General features: G+C 45.3%; 1 protein-coding gene across 4 annotated transcripts; it reads left to right on the top strand.

Moving 5' to 3' along the window:
• Positions 1-6,271: 6,271 nt before the first annotated feature.
• Positions 6,272-21,058, top strand: LOC104357273 (zinc finger protein 239). Of its 4 annotated transcripts, XR_006165535.1 has the most exons (3): positions 6,272-8,453; positions 14,354-14,465; positions 16,212-16,304. XR_006165535.1 is itself a non-coding variant. In XM_042795226.1 (1 exon), the coding sequence occupies exon 1, from the start codon at positions 6,647-6,649 to the stop codon at positions 7,631-7,633; it is 987 nt and encodes a 328-aa protein (XP_042651160.1). In that variant the 5' UTR covers positions 6,272-6,646; the 3' UTR covers positions 7,634-11,114. The 4 variants fall into 4 exon arrangements, 1 of the variants encoding a protein (XP_042651160.1); XR_006165536.1 differs by lacking the exons at positions 14,354-14,465; positions 16,212-16,304 and adding an exon at positions 20,216-21,058; XR_006165537.1 differs by lacking the exon at positions 14,354-14,465 and having other exon boundaries at positions 16,212-16,286.
• The last annotated feature ends 526 nt before the right edge of the window (positions 21,059-21,584 follow it).

Below are 21,584 nucleotides of genomic sequence, written 5' to 3'. Positions count from 1 at the left end.
GATAAATCTCAGTGGGACCTGAGGATCTAAAGCCTTTAGAATCCCTTGGCTTCTCAGCAGGGATGCACTCACATCCCACGGTTACCCTGTATGTCCTGAGACCAGCATGTGTTTTGATTTATAAACTATATGAGTAAAAGGACTATGAAGACCAGAAAATTACTCCTTTGCCAATCTCCCAATAAAGAAGCCAATAAAGGGATTTAGAGTCAGAGTAAGCAAAAGGATGTCTTCTTCTGTGCTTAAAGAAAGTGATTGAAAGGAGAATTATTTGAGACTATCACTGATTTTGGTGTAGCCATTGTCATGACTGAAGAGGCAAAGAATCACAGACGGTAGATGATAATGCAGTCCTGAAGCCGCAGTCTGACCCAACAAAGCCTTGATCTGAAATAGTGATACTTCTTCATTTGTACCTGCATCCTGGGGCACGTAACTTGCTTGCAAAGTGTGTGTCACTTGTTGTGACACACACACACATATATATGTTTAAAAAATAGCATTGTGTGTTAGCATTAATCCAACAGGTGCATCCCCATTTTGTGTCTGAAGTCCTAATAAGGCCTGCTTCTCCAGATAATGTTTCTCAAAGTTTGCTCATTCCTAGAAAATCAATTTCTTCAGGCTGAATTGGGACCAAAATACAGGAGAGAGAGGGAGCTCCTGCACTAAACAGGCATTTAGGGACAGTATATGAAGCCTGACTTTCACCACCCATTCCTTATCTTTATTTATTCAACAGGAAGGGTGAGTGGGATTCCATCCAGGTTCTCCAATGAAGACAGAAGCCCATAAATTCAAGTGCCAACACACACTACAGTAGTTACATGAAAACACATTTGAACACAGAGGCCTGGTCAGGGAATGATCAGTACATCATCCACCTGTGCTCAGCTACATCAGGATCTGCTCGCACCTTAGGTAAGAGATCAAAGGGAGGCATTTAGCAACACCTACTGATGGGCACACGTCAGTGTTGCTGCTCTGGGACTCACCCTCCAGGACTACAGCACTACTGACAGATGCTACAAGTCTCACACATAGAAAAAGCACAGGTTGATGCGCTGATAATAACATTCATATCCACAAATGAGGTGTTTGGGGATGCTCCCTCCAGACTCTGAAGTGCCAGCTTCATTCCCCTGCCCCGCCAGTACCTTGCATAAGCTGTGTAGTGCCAGAGCCACTCACGTTTAACCGTCTGCCACTTGCTGACTGGTGCAACTAGACATTAGCCTCTGCTCCCCAGTCAGGTATTAGTGACAATCACATTTCCTTACCTCCCAGGGAAAATGTAATTTGTCCAAGATTGTGAATATAACTTATCTAAGACTGTGTGAAACGTTTTACCTTCCGCACAGTAAGGCTCCAGGTTCATATTCCAGGAGAAGAGTGGAGGAGAGCAAGAACAAGAACAAGGACGATGACAAGGACAAGGACTGGCAAAAAAAAAAAATAACCGATGTATCCACTGCAAAGCATTCATTGCCTGAGAGATCAAAAGTTAACTCTGTCATCCTGAGCTACATAAGACATCTACACAGCTGGAAACATTTACTAGCTACATCTGTCTATAATGGTATCAGCTAAACTCTGGATGTGAAAACCGAACCCAGGCACAAGGCAGACACTCAATCATCAAGATTGTAGATGACAAGATTATTATGGTGTGGGAGACTCCACATTTCAAACAGCACGGAATGATACTGATTAAAATTACACATTTTTTTATTACACCTTATGGTAAGGAGCAAGCATTCCTGCTCCTCTGTGTGAAGTACAAGTTATGTGTCTGGCACATGGTTTTGTTTAAAGAAGAGTAATCACTAATCCAAACAGATTTAAAGGCTAATAACACAAGGTGGGTAGAATTTCTCAGCTAGGGTGCATCCTGCAGCAACAGACCCAAAACACTATGCACAGATGAGCAACATCTATATATAACCATGAAATAACTCCATCAGTAACCACCAAGCATGCAGTTTCAGCAACCCAACCCAGGGCGAGAGGTGGATATAAATCTGGGATGCAACTGGAGGCAATGGCAAAGTAGTAGCAAGCAGCTAATACATCAGGACAGATAGGGCCATGCCAAAATAAAAAGAGTGTTGAAAAAGCCTTAACCCTCACCTCAAAGTCCAGAAGGAGACAAGGCATTTAAGTCTACAGGTTACCAACGGGACACTTTCCAGTACAACCAGGAGAACTGCAGTGGGCAGAAGGAAATTCTCCATCAACACAAACAAGGGAAACTCGTTTGAAGATGATTATCCTTCACAGTCTGTGAGACCTGGAGAGCCACAGCTGATTGTAGTTGATGGCCACAAACCTGTGATGGATCACAGCCTGGGAACCACAACAAACCACCACGAACTGGTACAGATGACACGGTATGAATTGCTGAAAGGAAAGGCAGAGGAATCTGCATAGCATTTCAGAAGAGGAGGAGACAAAGGAAGAACTTGGGGAGCTATCAGGAAGCCGGTGTCTGTGACCCAGTACTTCTGTAAGACTTTCTCTTAAAAACAAGATCGTTCAGTTTGGGAACTAGAAGGCTGCATGTTATTTGTCAACATATTGGAAGGCACAGAGCACTTGAAATGGGACAGTGTGGGGAGGGAATGGTGTGAAAGCACAAGCAGTCAGCCAGGTTGTTAGTAAATATATTTTTCTGTGGTTCTGTTTTTTTTTTTTTTTTAACTAGAAATATATATATATTTAAATCTGAGTGTAATTTTTTCCCCAGTTAAACCTATTTAAATGACACATGAAAAGATGGCCATCCATTTTAAAGCCCAGATTTATGGTAACCTATATAAATAATTTGGCTCATATTACATTTAAAAATAAATTGAAGCACAGTGTATCTGTTGCCAAGGTCTTAAAGAAAATCAACCACAAACTTAGACAATATTAAAGCCAGGAAGCTTAGTTTCCCCTTCCAATCTGAATAATCATCAGGTGTGAGATTTATGACAATTATCATCTCCGTCTCTTGAGCTTTGTTTAATAAATATATCAACTTTAAACATAAAGCGTTTATTACATCTGTTCATCATATTTCACTCACAAGACAAACTGAAAATTCTGTTTTTTTTTTCTTTTCCATGATTCCAGTTCCACAAATACCTTGTCAAGTCTGGAATAAACAAATTAATTATTTAATAAATAGGAAGTGGAATTCAACAGTTTACAAAATCATGACACTGAAGATTTATGTGGGTTAAATTATTAAAAGCATGTTAACTTGTAGAACTGCTTGTGTGTATATGTAGTATATGCTCCTCGCTAACAAAAAATGGGTTATTTTGTGGAAAGATTATGCTTAGTTTAAGATTTCTGAATGTTTAGCAAACAATAAGAATCAGTCTTTCCTTTAGGGAAGAAAACCTGTAAAAATTATGCCTACAAAATGTGATTAACATTGCTTAATTCAAATTTGCTCACTTGATGATTTAAACTATGATTAAAATCCTTATTATAAATTATTTTGGTATGAATTAAGCTGCTATAAATTATTCACAACAAACCATCCTGCTGTCATCCTCTAGCCTTTTATTGCTGTTACTCTGATGAGTGTTATGTTTCAAAGCTTTTAGCAATGCATCCCTGGCCACCTTCCCAGATCTTCCTTACCTAGTGAGGGACCGGCTTCATTACCATTTCCTTCACTCTGAAGATACAGAAGTATTTCTTCTGAGCCACCAAAAAAAACACATTCATGAACAACTATTGGCCCTCTTCCTTTTACATACCCACTTCCTTTGTGCCTCCACCCTCTGTGAGGTCGATGTTGTCCTGTCCTAGGGTCAGCATCTTCTTTTGCATTGACATCTAAGTACTAACATAACCTTCCTCTGTGCCGTACTCCTACTGACAATTTGATTCCAGGTTCCATCTTCCCTACCTGTGATTATTTTCCAGGTATCCATCCTGAGTACCGCATCTCCAGCTTGCAGAGAACAGGCTGAACGCAATCGCTACATTTTTTCCACTTACCAGTTGCTCCTTAAATTTAATTTTCAAGATTTTAAGCTGTATTCCCTTGCAGCCCTTGTGAAAGACTTCAGCAAAGGCCTTTTCTTTCTCCAGTTGACTATACCGGGCACTTTGCAGGTACATAGTTCACGGATCCTTCCTCTTGTTTTTCTATCTCATGGAACACATTTTCTTATTTACACAACTTAATTTCTGCCTTGCAATGCCTAATTGTCCGAGTCAACAGCACTTATCTCAATGAAGCAACATTTGGGTATAAGGTCTGCAGAACAATTACTAGACAGCTGTTTAAAAGGGACTGGGAATAAATCAAAAAACAATTCATCATGCATGGTGGGGACAACAGAACTGTTTTCCCACGATACCAGATCAGAAAGAAAAGTTGTTGTTGCTTTGTTCAAGGGCACCAAAGCATAAAAAAGTCTTTTGTTTCTTCTGCTTTGAGTAACTGTGGAAAACACTAGCATTTAACTCATATTATTTAACAATCATAGTCAATTTTTAAATTAATATTCATGTTAGTGTTTAAGCAGAGTGTCAGTTCAGGTTCTGCAAACCTTTGCATTCCAAGCTAAAAATAGGTGTGTCCTATCCTCTTGGTTGACTCACTAATTCCAAGTTATGTGACCCAACTGCGTGAAAGACTCATGAAAATCTAGGCTTCTTTCTTACCTTTTGGTAAATCCAATTTTTTTTTTTTTTCCATGCCCTCTGAGTTTCCTTTCAGCAAAACAGACACTGTTCCTTGTTTACAGAGCAGTTTATGAATGTGTCAGATGCTGGAATTTGGGAATCACAGAATGGTTTGGGTTGAAAGGGACCTTCAAAGATCATCTAGTCCTGCCCCGGGCAGGGACAGCTCCCACTAGAGCAGGTTGCTCAAAGACTCGTCCAACCTGGCCTTGAACCCTTCCAGGGAGGAGGCAGCCACAGCTGCTCTGGGCACCCTGGGCCAGTGTCTCACCACCTTCACGGTAAAAAATTTCTTATGCCCGATCTAAATCTCCCCTCTTTTAGTTTAAAGCCGTTGTGCCTTCTCCTGTCACTACTGGCCTTTGTAAAACAGTCTTTCTTGTAAGCCCCACCGATCTATTGAAAGGACACGAGAAGGTCTCCCCAGAGCCTTCTCTTTATTCTGGAGCCAGAATAAAGAAATGTGAGAGGAACCAGAGACAGCTGTGATACACAAAGACATGCCAGGGAGCGTTAGGTGATGAAAACAACTGGGGCAACAGAAAAACGTGGCAGCGCAAGGAAGCTGGTGAAGGTTGCACAGCGCAGGAGAGGCTGCGGGACAGCATCACAAGCGGTGGAGGCCACGGCCGGGGCAGGGCAGGCGAGCAGGACGGCCCGCGAAACCTCGGTCCTTTTCGCTTCCAACTGCCCCGCGGTCCCCGACCGAGCGCCGGTCCCGCACCCCTACGGCGAGATCCAGCCGCGGCCGGGCCCTGCGCGACCCCAGCCTCTCCTCGTCCCTCCCCAGACCCGGACGCGGGGCAGGGCCCACACCCCGGGGGCAGGCAGGGACCAGCAGCAGCAGGGCGAGCCCGGCGGCGGGGCAGGCCTCGCTCGGCAGGGTGGCGGCCGCCCCTCGGGGAGCGGGAGAGGCTGCGAGGTGCGCCCAGGCTCGGGAGGGGACGCCGCGGGCGGGGAGGGGCTCCACCGGCGGCCGGGCCGGGCCGGGCCTCGCCTCGCCCGCCGGGGGGGAACCTCCGCCCGCCGCCGCAGCGAGGAGCAGGAGGGCTGGGTGGGCCGGGGCCGGAAGGGTTACAACCATAGAGGCCAGCCGGCCGCCTCCCGGGAGCCGCAGGAAGTGCCGGCGGGGCGGGCCCGGCGCGGGGGAACTTCCCCTCCCCGCGGCCGGTGGCCGCGCCCGGCGCCCCCTCCGCCCCCCGCCCGGGCCGGGGCCGGGGCCGGGGCCGTGGCCGTGCCGCCGGGCGGAGGTGAGGCGGGCACGGCGGGTCGGCGTCCTGGGGCGAGGGCAGCTGAGGGACCGGGGGCTGGGCTGCGGGGGCGCGCCCGGGGCGGGGGTTGGGTTTTCCCGCAGCGTCGCCGCCCGTGCTGGCCCCCCCCCCGGGGGGAGGGCCGGGCGGGCGCCGCAGCCGGGCCCCGCCGCTGCCCGCCGGCCTCCCCGCTCTGCCTCCCCGCTCTGCCTCCCCGCTCTGCCTCCCCGCTCTGCCTCCCCGCTCTGCCTCCCCGCTCTGCCTCCCCGCTCTGCCTCCCCGCTCTGCCTCCCCGCTCTGCCTCCCCGCTCTGCCTCCCCGCTCTGCCTCCGCTCCCGGCTGCGCCTTCCCCCGGCCCCGCGCCTCGGCCTCCCGTGCCCCGGCCCGGCCCCCTCGGGCGGGGAGCGAGCGGGAGGGGGTCGGGCGCGGGGTGCGCCCCTCTCTCCTGTGCCGGTGTCGGTCGGAGGTGACAGGGGCGGCCGGTGACGGTTGAGGGAGGATGGAGCCGGTGCCGACGCCTTCGCCTGTCTCCTGGGAGCGGCGGAGCCGGGATGGACTAGGGGGGAGAACGCAGCACCTGGCCGGGGGCCGTGTGGGGCTGCTGCGGTGGCCCCAGCTGGGTGGAGAAAAGAGGGGGCGCGGGCAGTGACTGAACGTGGTGGTTGTGTCTGGACTCTCCTTCTGTCCCGGCAGGTGATGGGAGCATGAGTGAAAATGAGGGGGATCTCCAGCGAGATGGGCTGGAGGCAGCCGAAGCCCGTGGGGCCGTTTCGGACTTTTTCATGAGGGAAGCTTCTCCTCCAGGCTGCGACCAGGAAGTGTCCTGTCTGAGGCCAGACCTTCTCTCCCCAGAGCCGGGGCCGGAGAAGACCTCTCGCTGCGGCTTCCGAAAGCGTAAGGAGACCGTGGTGCACCAGCGAGCCTTCATGGGAGAGAAGCCCTACATCTGCATCGAGTGCGGGCAGAGCTTCAACCGCAGCTCCGACCTGATCCGCCACCAGAGGATCCACACCGGGGAGAAGCCGTACGTGTGTGCTGACTGCGGCAAGAGCTTCAGCCGCCGCTCCCACCTCATCCAGCACCAGCGCGTCCACACAGGGGAGCGGCCGTACCAGTGCAAGGACTGCGGGAAGAGCTTCAGCCAGAGCACCCACCTGGTGCAACACCAGCGCAACCACACTGGTGAGAGGCCTTATGTCTGTGCCAAGTGTGGGAGGAACTTCTACCAGAACTCCGGCCTGCTCCGCCATGCCAACTTTCACACGGGTGAGAAACCCTACAAGTGCCCCCAGTGCGGGAAGCGCTTCAGTGACAGCTCCAACCTCATTGCCCACCAGCGGCTCCACACGGGTGAGAAGCCCTACAAGTGTGCTGACTGCAACAAGTGCTTCAGTGAGAGCTCCAAGCTGGTCATCCACCGGCGTGTCCACACAGGTGAGAAGCCATACTTGTGCCCTGACTGTGGGAAGAGTTTCAGCCAGCGCTCGCACCTTGTCCAGCACCGTCGCACCCACACTGGGGAGAAGCCCTACAAGTGTGCCGAGTGTGGGACCTGCTTCAGTGACAACTCTACCCTCATCCGTCATCGTCGTACCCACACTGGGGAGAAACCTTTCAAGTGCTCCCACTGTGGGAAGAGCTTCAGTCGCAACTCCTACTTAGTCTCACACCAGCGGGTGCATGTGTGGTAGGCAGTGTTACTAGGTGTGGTTTGGGGGTGATCTAAGATGCAGCTTCTGATCGAGGCCTGTCCAAAATGTGCCTAAGCGACAAGGGGGTGGACATGGGTGTGACTACACCAGGGCCCCTGGATTATAGGCAGCAGGCCAGAGTAATTTCTTTGGCCCATGTTGCCCTTTTCAGTCACCTCCTCTTCCTGGTGTACCTTGGGCATGGACAGAAAGTGAGCGGTGGTTGTGGTGGGTAGTTCTGCCTCCCAAGGCGCTGTCACCCTCTTTCCCCGGCACTAGAATTGGATGCCATCTGCCACGTGGCCAGGGTACAGATGTTTTCTCTCACCTTCCTGTGAGAGGTGTGTGCCTGGGAGCCTGAGAAGGGAATGCAGAGTGCCAGGTTACGTTGATGGGAAGCCGCTTGGGCATGCAACGTATCCATGTGTGGTCGTGCCAAGGGAAATAAGATGGGAGAAGGGATCCTTAAGGGGCTTTGTTCCACTCACAGCTGAAATGTGACCTATATAGTGCATAGGTCTATGGAAGCCTACCATGCTTGTGGTCTAAGCCTGCTCTGTGTCTCATACAGCAGTCAGGTCAAAGCTAAGTAAGTCCTGCTGAGAAGCTGGAGACTCTGCATTGTGTAAATACAGTGTGCAGGTCATCTTAAAGCACAGGGAAAGACCACCTGAGCCTGCTTGTAAAAGGAACATGTAGGAATACCCTGAAGCAGAGAAGGAAGGCACGCCTACAGAGGTTTTCTGCAAATGCTGCTTGGATAATAGGAACAAGAGAGCTGTGGGATAGGGATGTGGCCTGTTCTGGAATCTCAGAACTGGTGAGTAACTGATGTAGAAGAACTATTGTACCTGGGGGCTTAAAAAAAAAAATAATCAGAATTATACTTGCTGCTGCTAAGACTGTGGTACTCAACTTGACAGGTCTCTGGAGGTCACCTGTGAGTTTGTACTATTAGCCGCCTGGTTGTGCAGAATTCAGATTCACAGATACGGTTTAAGTGGACTGGTGTAAGCTGCATTGCAAAGTAGGACAGAACAACAGTGTACTAGGACTGACCTGATTCCATACCAGTATTTTTCAAGTCCCATTTTGACCAGTGTGTGTGTTTGTGTGTGTGTGTAAATAACACCTGTATGTATGTATTTGCATATGTATGAACTAGCTTTTATACTAAGTGTATGTGGTGTATCTTCACACTTCTATGTGAACAATCATGTGTGTGCACACCATGGCTGTGGTCAAAATGGCCCGCTGTACGGTACTACACCATATCACTACTTCTCAAAACGCTAAACATACTGTGTATACTAGCTTTTCTCAATAAGAAGCTGGGAGAAATAGGATTTGTACCAAAACATGAATTTTCATATCAGGACATTCAGGTTTACACTGATTACTCTGTGTGTGTGTGTGTGTGTGTGTATAAGATCAGGAATTGAGTTGTTTTATTTATATGTCTGTAAAAATATGTGTGGCCCCTAGGGTTGCAGGGAATGACTTCTAAATGTCACTCCCCCTTATTTTACCCAGGTACATATCAGTGGCAGTTGTAGGATGTACGCCCCTCACGGTTTTAACTACAAGGAATTGCAGTGCAACACTCTACATTGTTTATATTTTTAAACTGTTTTGCTGCTAATCATTTTAGTGACGATACTGACTGGTGTGCTTATCTAGCACTGCTGGAGCTTAGGAAAGATTTCTGGTTTTGTGGTGTACCTTACTAGTCCTACAACTGGCTTCATGGCTTCAGTAGTAGGTCTCTGGAAGAAGGAATGCAGACTGAAGCCAGTGAAAGGACTGGAGCTATGGTGGGGAAGAGATGAAGGAAATAAAGATGCTAAGAAGATCCATGCATTTGAGCAGCTGCTGGCCAAGGATGCTTGTGAATGGCTTGCTCTACAGAACTTGCTGCTCTCCAAGAGATTGCAGGGATCCTTTCTGCAAGCCCCAAGTCACTTCTTGACACTCAACTGCTGATAAAATGTATTTTCATATAGTTCAATAAAAAGGAGCTGTAGGGGGAGCATAAAATTGTTTGCAGCTCCTAGAGGAACAAGGCACCTTTATGTGCAGCTGCTCAGGGAAGTAGAAGGAGCTTTCAGAAATGGGGTTGGCTTTGTTTATACAGGAACCAAAGCCGTCGTTTGCAAATGCACATTTTTGCTTTTAGCTTTGTGATTGCTCTTTTTTATGAACAGCTTCAAACCAATGACTTCTTGATTTCTGTTCCACTTCTGGAAAGTGGTTTGGAAATGTGACTAATGGTCATCTAATTGGTTCCAGAAGCGTCAAGATTTTCATTTGCTAGCAGACTTTCAGAGGGGATGCTACAGCTCTCAGTTGGTAGGCTCATTTTTAACTGAACTCATAGGTTATGCTGCTGTAGAACTGATCAATTTGTGTGGGTCTGTCCCATTCCAGTTTAAGTTTCCAAAAGGAAATCTACAGCACTAAAACTGGATGAGAAGCCCTGTTTGCCAGGAAAAGGCATCTTGTGAATGCAACTTTTCTTTTGGCAATCTGAATGGAGTCGCTGTAGCAGATCAATGAAATCAAGCCCAGGTCTGCACATAGCTGAGCTCAACTCAGAGGGAAATCCTCACATCGAGATTCTGGTTTGAAAAGCCAGCTGGCCCTGAATATGCCTTCACAGCAGTCTTCAGAGCATTTCTTTTCCTTTCAACATGCTTTGTGAAGTGCTGTGTATAGTTAACAAAGCTCTATAAATTAAAAGGATTGACGTGCATTTATTTCTAAGATCTTTATGAACTTATTTAAAAATGTATGCCAAATCAAAGTGGCCTTAGGGTTCACAGCACATTGCCAGTGCAGTAGTCTTAGTGGCTAGGATTGGATTGCTCACCAGTGTAAGCACATTTCTGAAGTTCCTTTCCACAGCCACTGTTAGTTTTCCCTGTTCAGTGTCACTTGGCTGAAGTAATTCACTTCCCCTGGCCTGTCTGCCTTCTTACTGTTTGTGATCATCTAGCTGGAGAGGAGAATCTGGGCACCACCCTTCCTTTGCTGTTGTAGAAGTTTCAGGGCATGTTCCTCTTCTAGGGATTTAATTGCTTTGTGGGCAGCACAAACTCATAAGCCAAATTCAGAAGACAGAGGTAAAGGCATGTGCAAAAAGTCAAGAACCAGAAGGTTTACTTTCACAAGCCAGCTAGCTCATTGGCTTCTCGACCAGCTGCCTTCTCCCTCAGGATCATAGTGGGAGACTGCTGGAAAAAGCAAAAGGTAATTCGCTACTATCATTTCAGCAGACCATCCCTAGCACACTCCATCCCAGACCTGTGGTCACCACCTGGTGCCCAGATCCTCCTGCCAGCTGAGGGAGCTCTGTAGAATACTGTAAATTCCTGTTGTGCTAATGGTGCTTAGATACTACAGTGAGAATATGGCACTTTAGAAATACCTAAGATAGACAAATGGATGATTGGCGTCTCTGAAATAAAATTTTTCCACCTTAGGGTTCTTTGCTATCCCATCGTTTTTAATTTCTTTCTCCCCAGAGTGACCTCCTGAGCATCACAATTTCTTGGCCCCTGGCAGGACCAGATTTGGAAATACATGTATCATCCTTCACAGAGGGATGACTATTACTTAGCACAGCTGCTGTGCAACGCAAATAAGAATCCAGAGGTGAGGGATGTTCTTAGAATTGGAATTCACTTTCATCTAACATTTCTGCATGAATCTGAAAAAAAACAGAGAGATGGCACACAGTGCTCTCACCATTCCTTATTGGAGAAAGTGGCGGAGCTTTATTCTGCAGTGACACACCATCATCCTCCTGATGGATGAGCCAGGTTCTAGCAGAGCTGCAGCTGCTTTGAGGAGATTATCTTCAACTTCTGTCACCTGGATTGTATGGGATCCAGGTTTCCAGTCCCCTACTGACAAAGTATATATAATAGTGATGACTGAAATACTACTTCTTTTACATTCCTCTTTGCTTCATTATGGCTGGGAAAACAGATTTCTTTTGATTTTGGACAAGAGGCGTGTTTTGCCTGCTTAATAAATTTTAAGAAGTATTTTATATGTAATCTCTAAAGCAATTTTTGAGATACATCAAACAAATCTACCCTTGCATGCACAGCAAACTGTTCTTTGTGGCCCTGTTTCCCCTTTACCTCAACAACGCTGGTCTGAATAGCCAGAGACACAAGGACAAGATCTCCCACAACTGTAAAAAGAAAAATTCAGGATATTTTAAGGAGATGGAGCGCACAGAGGTCAAAAGAGGCATTAATGGGCTAGTCTGTTTTGCTGCTTTTGCTCATGTCCCATGCTCTGAAGGGCCTTTAGCCTTTCCATGCCAAACCTGATACATCTCATAAGACAGCTGATGAACCTTTCGGGAGGAGAACCTCACCGTTCTCCAGACCCTCTAAGTAATTGCTCCCTCATGTCTGGACATTTTTTTTTTTTTTTTCACTTTCCAGAGCTCTTGCAATTCTCCTGCTGCTGGGCATACATTGCTTTGGGCCGTTGCCTGCTATGTCTCTACCTCAAGCTGACCTTCACCAAAATACTGCTGAACTCCACCTAGCTGGGGTTCAGGTGGGTGTGCTTTCCCATCTTTAAGCACAGGACCACAGGAGGCTTCTCTGCGTCAGTCCCTGTTCTGTCAGTGTTTCTCCTCACAGAAGGGCAGTCTCTCCTTGCTTACCCCAAATAACATAAAACGCATCTGCCTTTACAGAAGGCAGAGCTTTTGACAGACCTATGTCATTTGATCTGCCTTTTCCCAGCCTTAGCAGATCCTCTTTTCTAGGATAGGGTCTGAGAAGTTGCTTCGAACAGCTCTGCACCTGGCTCTTGTGCTTAAGAAGATGCCTCTTGGCTGGGCAACTGCTTTCCTTTCTTGCCTGATTTCTTTAACAGTTGACCTTTGATTTCTTTCTATGCCTTCAGGCCGGCAGAAATACCAAGCAAACCAGGAAAAACAGAGTTTACATATGCTATGTTTTAGAGAGATTGCTGATATCTTCCCAATTCATTGGACATATGATCAAACCTTTTTGTGAACCTAGGGGTCAAACAGGAACCACAAGGTGCTTTACTTTTTAAAAAAAAAAATTATATATGTATCTATTAACAATTATCACAGGAAAAGAAGCAGCAAGGGGGTAGGGGGATGGAACAAAACATTTTTCCTTGTGTCTAGAGAGAAAAAAATTAAAATCACTGAACACGATTCCTCTGAAATAAGTTGGTAAAATATGATGGTACTTCTTCTGGACCCTTGAAATCTAAGGAGTTACCTGGCATAGTCGACAGAGATGTTCTGTCTCAGGCCTATTCTGAGCACAGAGGTTGGTGTGAAAGCATTCAGAGTTTGCCTTAGGGCAGCCACATCCTGCTCTAAGCCTCAGGCACTTGCTTTCATTTGGCTAATATGTGATGTAGCTGCTAATGTTAATGTAACTGTGGGTTTCAACTGCATCTTCCACCTCAGTGTGTACAGAGCCACTAATACCTGTGAAGAAAGGGTGAATTCCTTTCTCAAGAAATGTAATCTGAGGAGATCCTGAAATTCCTCAGGCTCTGAAGCTCTTGATGCTTCACCTTCATTGCCATCAGCATCCAAGCCAGCCAGCTCTCAGCAGGGGCATTCCTGGGAAGGGAGACAGAGCAGTGCCAAGTCAGAAGGAGGAGGGGAAGAAAAAGGAAATGACTGGTATTTAAAAATACTCATCACAGGAGGCACAAGCCATGAACTGAAGAGAGAAGTCAGAAGAAACCCAGATATGGCTTGGAATACAAGAGAGAATGAATAATTACAGATGCTCCCTTCCAAGCCTATGAGGAGGTGAAGACCACAACACTGCTGCTGTGATCACGTAGGTTAGTGCTGGTGCATCACAGCAGTGGTATTGTTTTTCTAGAGCTGAGAAGAAGAGGTGCTCTTCTAGAATACATCCACAGATGGGTACTTTGCTCTGTAACACGAAGCTATTAGGTTCAGGTCTGTGAAGAATACTCTGCTATTCTACTGCTTGGTGCTAGCACTGGCCCCATATCTGCAGTGCCTTTCCAGAACTTAAAAAGTAAAAATCATGGGAGCTTTCTCATTAATCCACAGAGTAAACAACATACATCAGTTGAACAGCATACACCACTGTTAGTTTTTGTTGCAAAACTGTCATATGAAGGGCAGCTCAAGTAAAGCTTGTGTGAAGATGTTTTATGCTGGCATCTGTGCACAGTAAGGTTTGTTCTCTCATCCCTTATGAGCATGGGTGAAGGATTCCTGCCTCTTCATTCATAAGACTCCGTAAGCTGGCTGACAATTTTCTATTTCTTGTATCAAATAGGTAACTCTGAGGGTGGGCTTTCATGACTTCCTGCAATTGCAAACAGCTTTCGCAGGCTTGTGACAGCAGATTACATCGGATGGCTACGGCTCTTGCCATCCCCAGCCACCCGCTGGGTTATTTTTAACTTGGATTGCTTCCCTGATCCACCACTCAGCACAGCTCCACAAACAGTTGGCACAAGTGAGGGAAAATTGCAGTCTGGGGCGGTGGTGACAAACATCCAGAGAGCTCAGCCGTTTCTTACCCTTACGTTGGTATTGCCACTATGCATTCCGTGCCATGAAACAGCCCTGAGGGAGCAGCAACGAGTTAAGAGAAAGCAGAACAAATGCATTAATCAGAAATGTACCTTTTTTTTTTTTTTTTTTTTTTCACACATAAGGAATATTTCCAGAGGAGGACCAGCTTATGAATCTTATTTTCCAAACGTACATTACACAGCTGGAATCGGTGCTCGTCTCTTGCTAAGTACCTTTGAGGAGTGGAGCTGCCAGGTGTGTACTACCCCACTCATCCCACTGAAGCTGTGGTTCCACCTGCATTTCTTTCAAAAGCAAAATGAGTGTTCCTCATCCCCTCTTCTGTGTGTCCTCGTGGTCATTTACTCCCGTGCTCTGCTCACTGTGCCAGCACAGCTGTGTGTGCAACTGCATCGTGACGCAGATTGGAAAGTTTCAGTGACTGAACAGTAATAGTTCCCCACTCTACCCTTAGTTATTTTTAGCCAGCTCAGTTCCTGATCCAATCCACTGTACAGACACACTATTGCTGTGTCAGTATGACAGGCAGAAAATGTTTGAGGGAAGTGGAGGAGAGGCTTAGATGAGTTTAATCATCATTGGTACCAAACAGGAAACTGCAATCATCAATGATTGCTTTAAATGCCTTACTCTTTATGCAAGAACCAAGGCCTAGGGAACTTCAGAAGCCTGTGCCATGGAAACAAAATAGAATTATTCCTGGTTTAGCTGCACCTTTCTCAGTGAATCAAGGGAAGCTGAATGCAGGGAGCCTAAACAAGTCTGCTGATATGTATAGCAGCAAGGGTTCCTCACAGCTTGCTTACCTGCTTGTAGTTCTGCCAGTGTGTGCACTTAAATGTCAAGTCCTGCAGAGATCAAAGTTTGCCATCTTAGTAGTTTGGACACCAGCCATGAGCAGTGCACCTGGAAGTGTGCAAAATGTGTTTAGAAAATTCTCTAGAGATGATCTGGTGCCATTTTAAAGCAACATTTGGCTTGCTTCGAAGTGCTCAATGTGTTGTGGCACAAAAAAAAAAAAACAAAAGGCACCTTCTCTGCTCTGCAAAACAGCAGTGTTTTCATGTTCATACCCTGGGGCTGAGGGTAACCCTGACTGCTTCAACCCCTCCTCCTGCTCCTTTCCTCTGTCTGGTACACATTTGCAGATTGGGTAAAAAAAGAAAAGTCCTTACTGAGTTGTGGCAGCTTGGCTTTGCCTCATATGTTGTTGCCTCCCTGACCTGGAAGTTTGTTTTCTTGTCACAAGTGGTTTGATGGATAGATTTTGCTTTTTGTTATCTTCTTCCCTGAGCCTTTTGCTGCTGGGATGCTCTCTCCTCCTTCCTTTTGTCCTTCCCCAGTGGCGTGCTCTGACAGATAGCACAAGGGAAGGGATGGGGAGTCAGGGCTGATCTCCTCCTGTGTTTATGGGGAATTATCTTGACTTCTGTGGGAAAAGCGTCTCCTCTTCATGTTCGGAGTAGTGAGTTACAACTGGAGAGCTGGTACATTCCCCAGCACCTACAAGTGATGACTTAATTAGGGAAAGGAATGTCCTGTGTCTGGACATCTGTCTCCTGCAGCCTCCTGTCCCAGCTGCAGAGCAGGCAACAGACTGAGGTGGCAGAATGCACGTTTCCCCAGCAAGGAAGACCATCTGAAGCAGGAGGAGCAAGTTACTCCTCTCGCACAGGCTTGGCTAAGGAGACAGCAGGGGAGAGCAGCCAAAGCTGTGGCAGGATGGGGTATCTCAGGGGCATGGAAAAGAGAAAGGGGAAAGAGAGCAATGGGAGGGATTGCTGTACTGGTAATTATCCAGGGAAAAAACACAGTTTAGGATAAATTTCTTACAAATGCAAGAATCTTCATTTAATACTGTTTTTTCAATAACAAGACCTATCTACAAGTTTAATTAAAAATAAAGCATAATAAGAGCCAAAACAAAGGTAAAGCCTCAGCCCAAAGCAGAAACTGAAATGATTTTCCTTCTTCCTTTAGCAACGCTTTGCCTGCTTTCTAAACATGAATGTTAGCTTCCGTTGGAGACAGTTCACCATGTGGTCCAGATTAAAGCATCTGTCTCTCAGTTTGCAGTACAGTATTCCAGTGCACACACCTCGGATGAAGGAGTGACTCAGGTGAAAACATGTCAGACGGAGCATATGTGATGGACCACGTGTGTCAATTCATGGCTTTCCTAGAAAACTCATGAAGGTGACAAAGACCTCTGCAGTCTTAGAGGCAGATGCTGGAAGAAAAAAGGAGGGAAGATGTTCCACTGCAAAATGTTGAGGGAAGAATAAAGAGATGTCCGAACCTAAGCATGTGTCCAGAGCTGGACACCGTGGACAAAGGTGCTGATTTTGTAATATCTAATGGTACTACATTAAAATCCACACAAAAAAAAAAAAAAAAAAAAAGTTTAAATTCCAGTTAGCCAGCTCCTGCTGACACAGGAAAACTTTATAGAGTTAAATGCTAACTTTATAGAGCTAAATACTGATGACTACCAGAAGACAGTTAGCAATTCTGGAACCTAATTTAAAGATGGAAGGGAAAGTATAATTAAAAATCTAGAGATTCATCCAGAAATAAGAAATCTACCTAGTCAATTAAAATCACTTACTGGGGTATGGGCATGACTCTCCTTATCAAGGGACCTCAGCAACTGCTGCTGCAGGCACGGAATGATGGGGATATCATTAGATGAAGACTTTGCTCCACCTAAGGGCACAAGTACCAAAAGGATTTAATGTGACAGTGAATTCTGCCTAGATTCCACTCAAAATAGCATGGAGAGTTGCCAACCAAAGAAGAAACGCCACAGCAATGATGGTTCAGCAAAACACTTGACCTCCTACAGCGTTTATTTTAAGACTGCAGAGAAAGGGACATGCAAAAATCCATGATTGCACCTGTTGTCAAGAAAATAGTTTCCCAGGAAGTCAGTGAGAAAATTATGAAGAATACTGACATGCTATCTCTTTACAAATACAGCCTGTCTCTTGGGAGGGTGGTCGTGCAGCAAGCACAGGAGAAGCTGAGAGTGCAGGAATGCTGCTGTGTGCCTGGGGGGACTGGCTGCTGTGAGTCTTTGTTGGGCAGAACCAGAAGGGGAATGTCATACTAAAAGGTGGATAGACGGGGGAAACCAGAGCAAAGACAGAGTGGAAAACCTGCATGGCAATAGTTTGTGGGCTGGTTGGATTGCAGGCACCGATACAGAAGGTGTCCAAGGTTGTTTACGTGATTTATTATGGATTTCGCAGGCATAAAATGGGATTAAAAGGGAAAACACGAGGCATCTTTTTGTTTCATGTGTTGGTGTTTCTTAAGGTGGAACTCTACAGTGCAATCCCTCTGGCAGCAAGGCAGTTTAAAAACTGTCTGTCCTTACCTGACCCCAACCAATCCTTCCTACCTCCAAGCAACAGCTCATTAGTATCCATTCTTTCCCCCGTGTTGTTCAACAGGGAACTAGTTACGACAGGGCAGGGACACCTGTGATTGAGTGTCTGTGACAAAGAGGGCATTCAGCTGTGGTACATGGCAGGGGGATGTGAGGAAAGGGGTGAAACTGGGAGAGGGAGCCACAGAAGAGCCACAGCCCCTGTCACACATCTTGAAAATAAAGGGGGAAAAAATGGTCCCCAAGAAACCAGGCTGACTGGCTGACAAAGGTAAACCATCCCAGAATTACTTTAAGGCCAGAGGAGGAAAAATTAGTATGTTCCTCTGTCCCCACGGAGGACCAGAAACATTCAGGTGCTGTTAAAGCCACGGAGGAAGATGTATCAGTTCATGTTTATGTGCAGGAGCAAACTGGCTGTCTGAATCCTGCATGTTTTCCTAGGTAATACACTGAGTCTAATAAACCCCTGTTTTGTATTAACTCTTGATTTGTCCTAGCAATTTAAAATAAAATTTTAAAATTTGAAAAATTGTAAAATAAAGTTGTTTTGAACAGAAACATGCTCAGCTGTCACACCTAAAACATACCTTAGTAGCCTCAGGCTGTATCTGTTCTTCTAATAAAAAAAAATAATTGGCTGATGCCAGAAATATGTGGTAGCTAACCTTCTTGCTGTGCTGGTGTGTGCGCAGCGTTCTGCTCACCACCTTTTCCAACAGCCCATCAACTTCTTGCTGAGGCACTCCCATCTGCTGCAGCACCTATTTTCTTAGTCAGAGAGAAACTGCAGAGACCTGTGACCTTTCTCAGAGATAGCCAAGGTCAACTGAGTGATTTCCCACATTCACGTGAAGTCCTTTAGAAATAACTTGTAGACGACGAGTTTTCCCTTCCCTGGGTAGGTTTTTCTGAGTCAGGTATTTTGTGGCTTCTAATGACTACACGGGGGTCATTCTCAAGCTTTTTGTGAGTGTTCTGGAATTATTACAGGGGACCTAATTAAGCCCTCATATTACAGAACTAAAGTCTAATGGGTTGGCTAGAGTTGCATATGAATTTTTGCCTGGACTCTTCCAGACCCAGCCATCAGCACCACACAGCTTTCTGCTGAAGCATCTCGACAACCTTGCTGCAATACCCCTCGTGTGGCCTTTTCTAGTATTGCACAGGTCAAAAGCTGGAACATACCTGCTGCCTGGCAGAGGAAATTTAACATTCTACCAGGTTTAGATTACGACTCCAGTTTCAACAGGTAATGGAAAAAGAAGGACTGGCGTGGAGAGCAATTGATATTTTAAAACCAAGGGGAGGGGAAAAAAAAAAAAAACAAAAACAAAAAACAAAACACAACCCCAAACCCCCCAGCCAGTAATAGAATCATAGAATCATTTAGATTGGAAAAGATCTTTAAGATCATCGAGTCCAACCATAAACCACCTTAGTTTGCATGGTGTGTTTGGTTTCCTTCCTTTATTATGATCATGACTGCAGCAACAAAATCCAGTCTTTGAAACTGTAGACAAAGCCACCACTTTTATATTTAGAATTTGTCTCAGGAAATCAAAAAGATGTGCAAATACTGGTTTTTTAGATCTCAGAATTGCATCCAGGGTTGACAAGCAGCAAAGGGTAAAAAACCCAAAACAACCACAAAAAAAATAAAAAGAAGGGAAGAAAACTGGCTAGGAAGCTCTGTAGGATCATAAGTAATTTAATTTAAAAGGGACCCAATGTGAATTCTTTATAATACTATATTCTGAGCTAAAGAACTGAGTCTAAATTCCTCTGCCATACTTTCTCTACTAGGATTACTGAATAGTTAACACTCACTAATAAAACATGTGCAAGATTTAGATAAAGCAGTGCTACCTAAACCAAACAATAAACAAATAAAATGGGAAAAAAATGCCTTTACACATAAATGTCCATTTCAGCTGTAAATTTCACATTTTCCTTTGCAAGCAAACAGCAAGTAAACTTCTTCTGAAAACAATAAACCCTTAAGAACAAATATATTAAAAACATTATAATTATAAAGTTGATAGTAGAAGGAGTGAAAGCTCAGCTTTGTACGTTACGTATTATTATCATTGTGGGTAATACTTGATCTAAAAAGATTTTCATCAAACCTAGAACTCAGCGCTTAAATACTAGTGATCCGTTTCATGCTGTAGAAGTCTTATCCCAGCATAATATACGTACTTCATGACTTGACTGCATTAGGTTGAGTCAACTGAAAAAATACAGGAGAAACCACTGTGAATTATTCATATCATTAAGATACAAAATTAAAAATAGAAGAAAGTGTTCCCGCCCCTGCCCTGCAGTGTAAACAAAAAGCGTTGCACATAATATTACTGTAAAACAAGCCATCACAAAACTCAGTTCTGAATACTTCTTCCTCTTACAGAGATAAAACATTTGAGAATGGACTGTTACACTGTTTTCTAATTATACATGTATACATTTGTATTTATACTAATATGTATCATAATCAGAGATGTATATTTACATTGAGACATTTATTTTTAAAGAAATAATTTAAGAAATTTAAAAAGCCTTTAAATTTTCCAAATGATTACGTGTACAGGCTTTCGACATAGGCAAGAAGAAATACAAGAAAAAGGTGTAACCACAAGGACGTGTTTTGCCTGGAAGAGCTACGCAGCCCCGGACAGTACACATCGTCACAGCAACCTATCTATCCCCTGCCGAGTCACCTGATGTTTCACAGCTCTAGTTCAGATTAAATACCAATGACCTGATTCATTCTTACAACGAATTTCACTGTAAATAATGGTAAAAAGCACATTTAATACCATGACTCAGTATGCAAAACACCTTCTGCTCCTCCTGGGCAGAGCTTGCTATGCCCCACACCTACCTCCAGCAAAGGCGAAGTGTCGGTACAGCCAATAAATGGCCCCACAGCTTCATGACCAGGCTTCTCCCAAAGATTAATGTTTGAACTAGTGAAGGGACCAGGACGATTTGCCATCAGGAACTGCAACAACCCAATCATATTATGTTTTAAAATAGCATCTCTTTCCCTCCAAATTAGAAGTCATCACAAATACACTGCAAATTTTCACTCTACGAGCCTGTGAATTTTGACAAGGGGGGTTAAAACACGTACTGAGGAATATATGAAAAGTCACAAAAAAAAGCACAGATCTATCAATAGGCTTGCATGCACTATACAGCAGTTGACCAATACACTGGAAATGTTTGGGGAGTCTGGAACTGAAAAAAAGCTTGCAACCACTTTTATAGCACTAAGGTCAAAAGTGAGGAAAAGAATATGACAGACCACACTGTTATCAAGTCTTTAATTCCTGGGAGTCTCGAGTGGTCAGCATTGCATAAAATGTGTATTAAAAATGAGTGCCATTCCATGAATAACTTGTATGTATTATGTAAAATATTTATTAAAGATGAATGCCATTCCATGAATAGCTTGCATGCTGCTTAGTTTGAGTAACAACAATGCATTTATCCATTGTAAATGAAGTTCTGTCTTCTGCCCAACTAAATGTTTTTTATAGCTCAGTCTATAACCCTTTTCATAAGTAAAGTTTATAAACACATTTTATACAACAATTACTTCAAAATGCAGCTATCATACAAACACATATAAAAACGAACAATGAATGCAGCTCATCAGTAGCTCTTGTCAAGGGCTCAGCAGGAGGGAAAGCAAATACAACAGCAAACAAAATGTCAGGGATGAAGAACCTCTAAACCTGGCCTGGGGCTGAGAGACAGCCCTGTTTACATAGGAACACGAGTTAGAGCTCAGGTCTATGTTCCAGTGAATTAAACCACTTCCCACCTTGCTCCTTGCATGATGCTATGCTGATCGGATAAGCGAGAAGCAAGAAAAAGCGAGAAGACAGAGAAAGCAACGCCAAACCCTTGACACCTTTGGAGGCGCAGGAACAATAGCACAGCATCCCTAC

Source organism: Tyto alba, unplaced genomic scaffold, assembly GCF_018691265.1.
Source record: "Tyto alba isolate M040663 unplaced genomic scaffold, T.alba_DEE_v4.0 Super-Scaffold_21, whole genome shotgun sequence".
Classification (NCBI taxonomy): domain Eukaryota; kingdom Metazoa; phylum Chordata; class Aves; order Strigiformes; family Tytonidae; genus Tyto; species Tyto alba.
This window is presented reverse-complemented; position numbering and strand designations above follow the sequence as displayed.

Excerpts from the sequence above, each read along its gene's own strand:
- LOC104357273 (XM_042795226.1), top strand. The coding sequence starts at position 6,647 with ATGAGTGAAAATGAGGGGGATCTCCAGCGAGATGGGCTGGAGGCAGCC.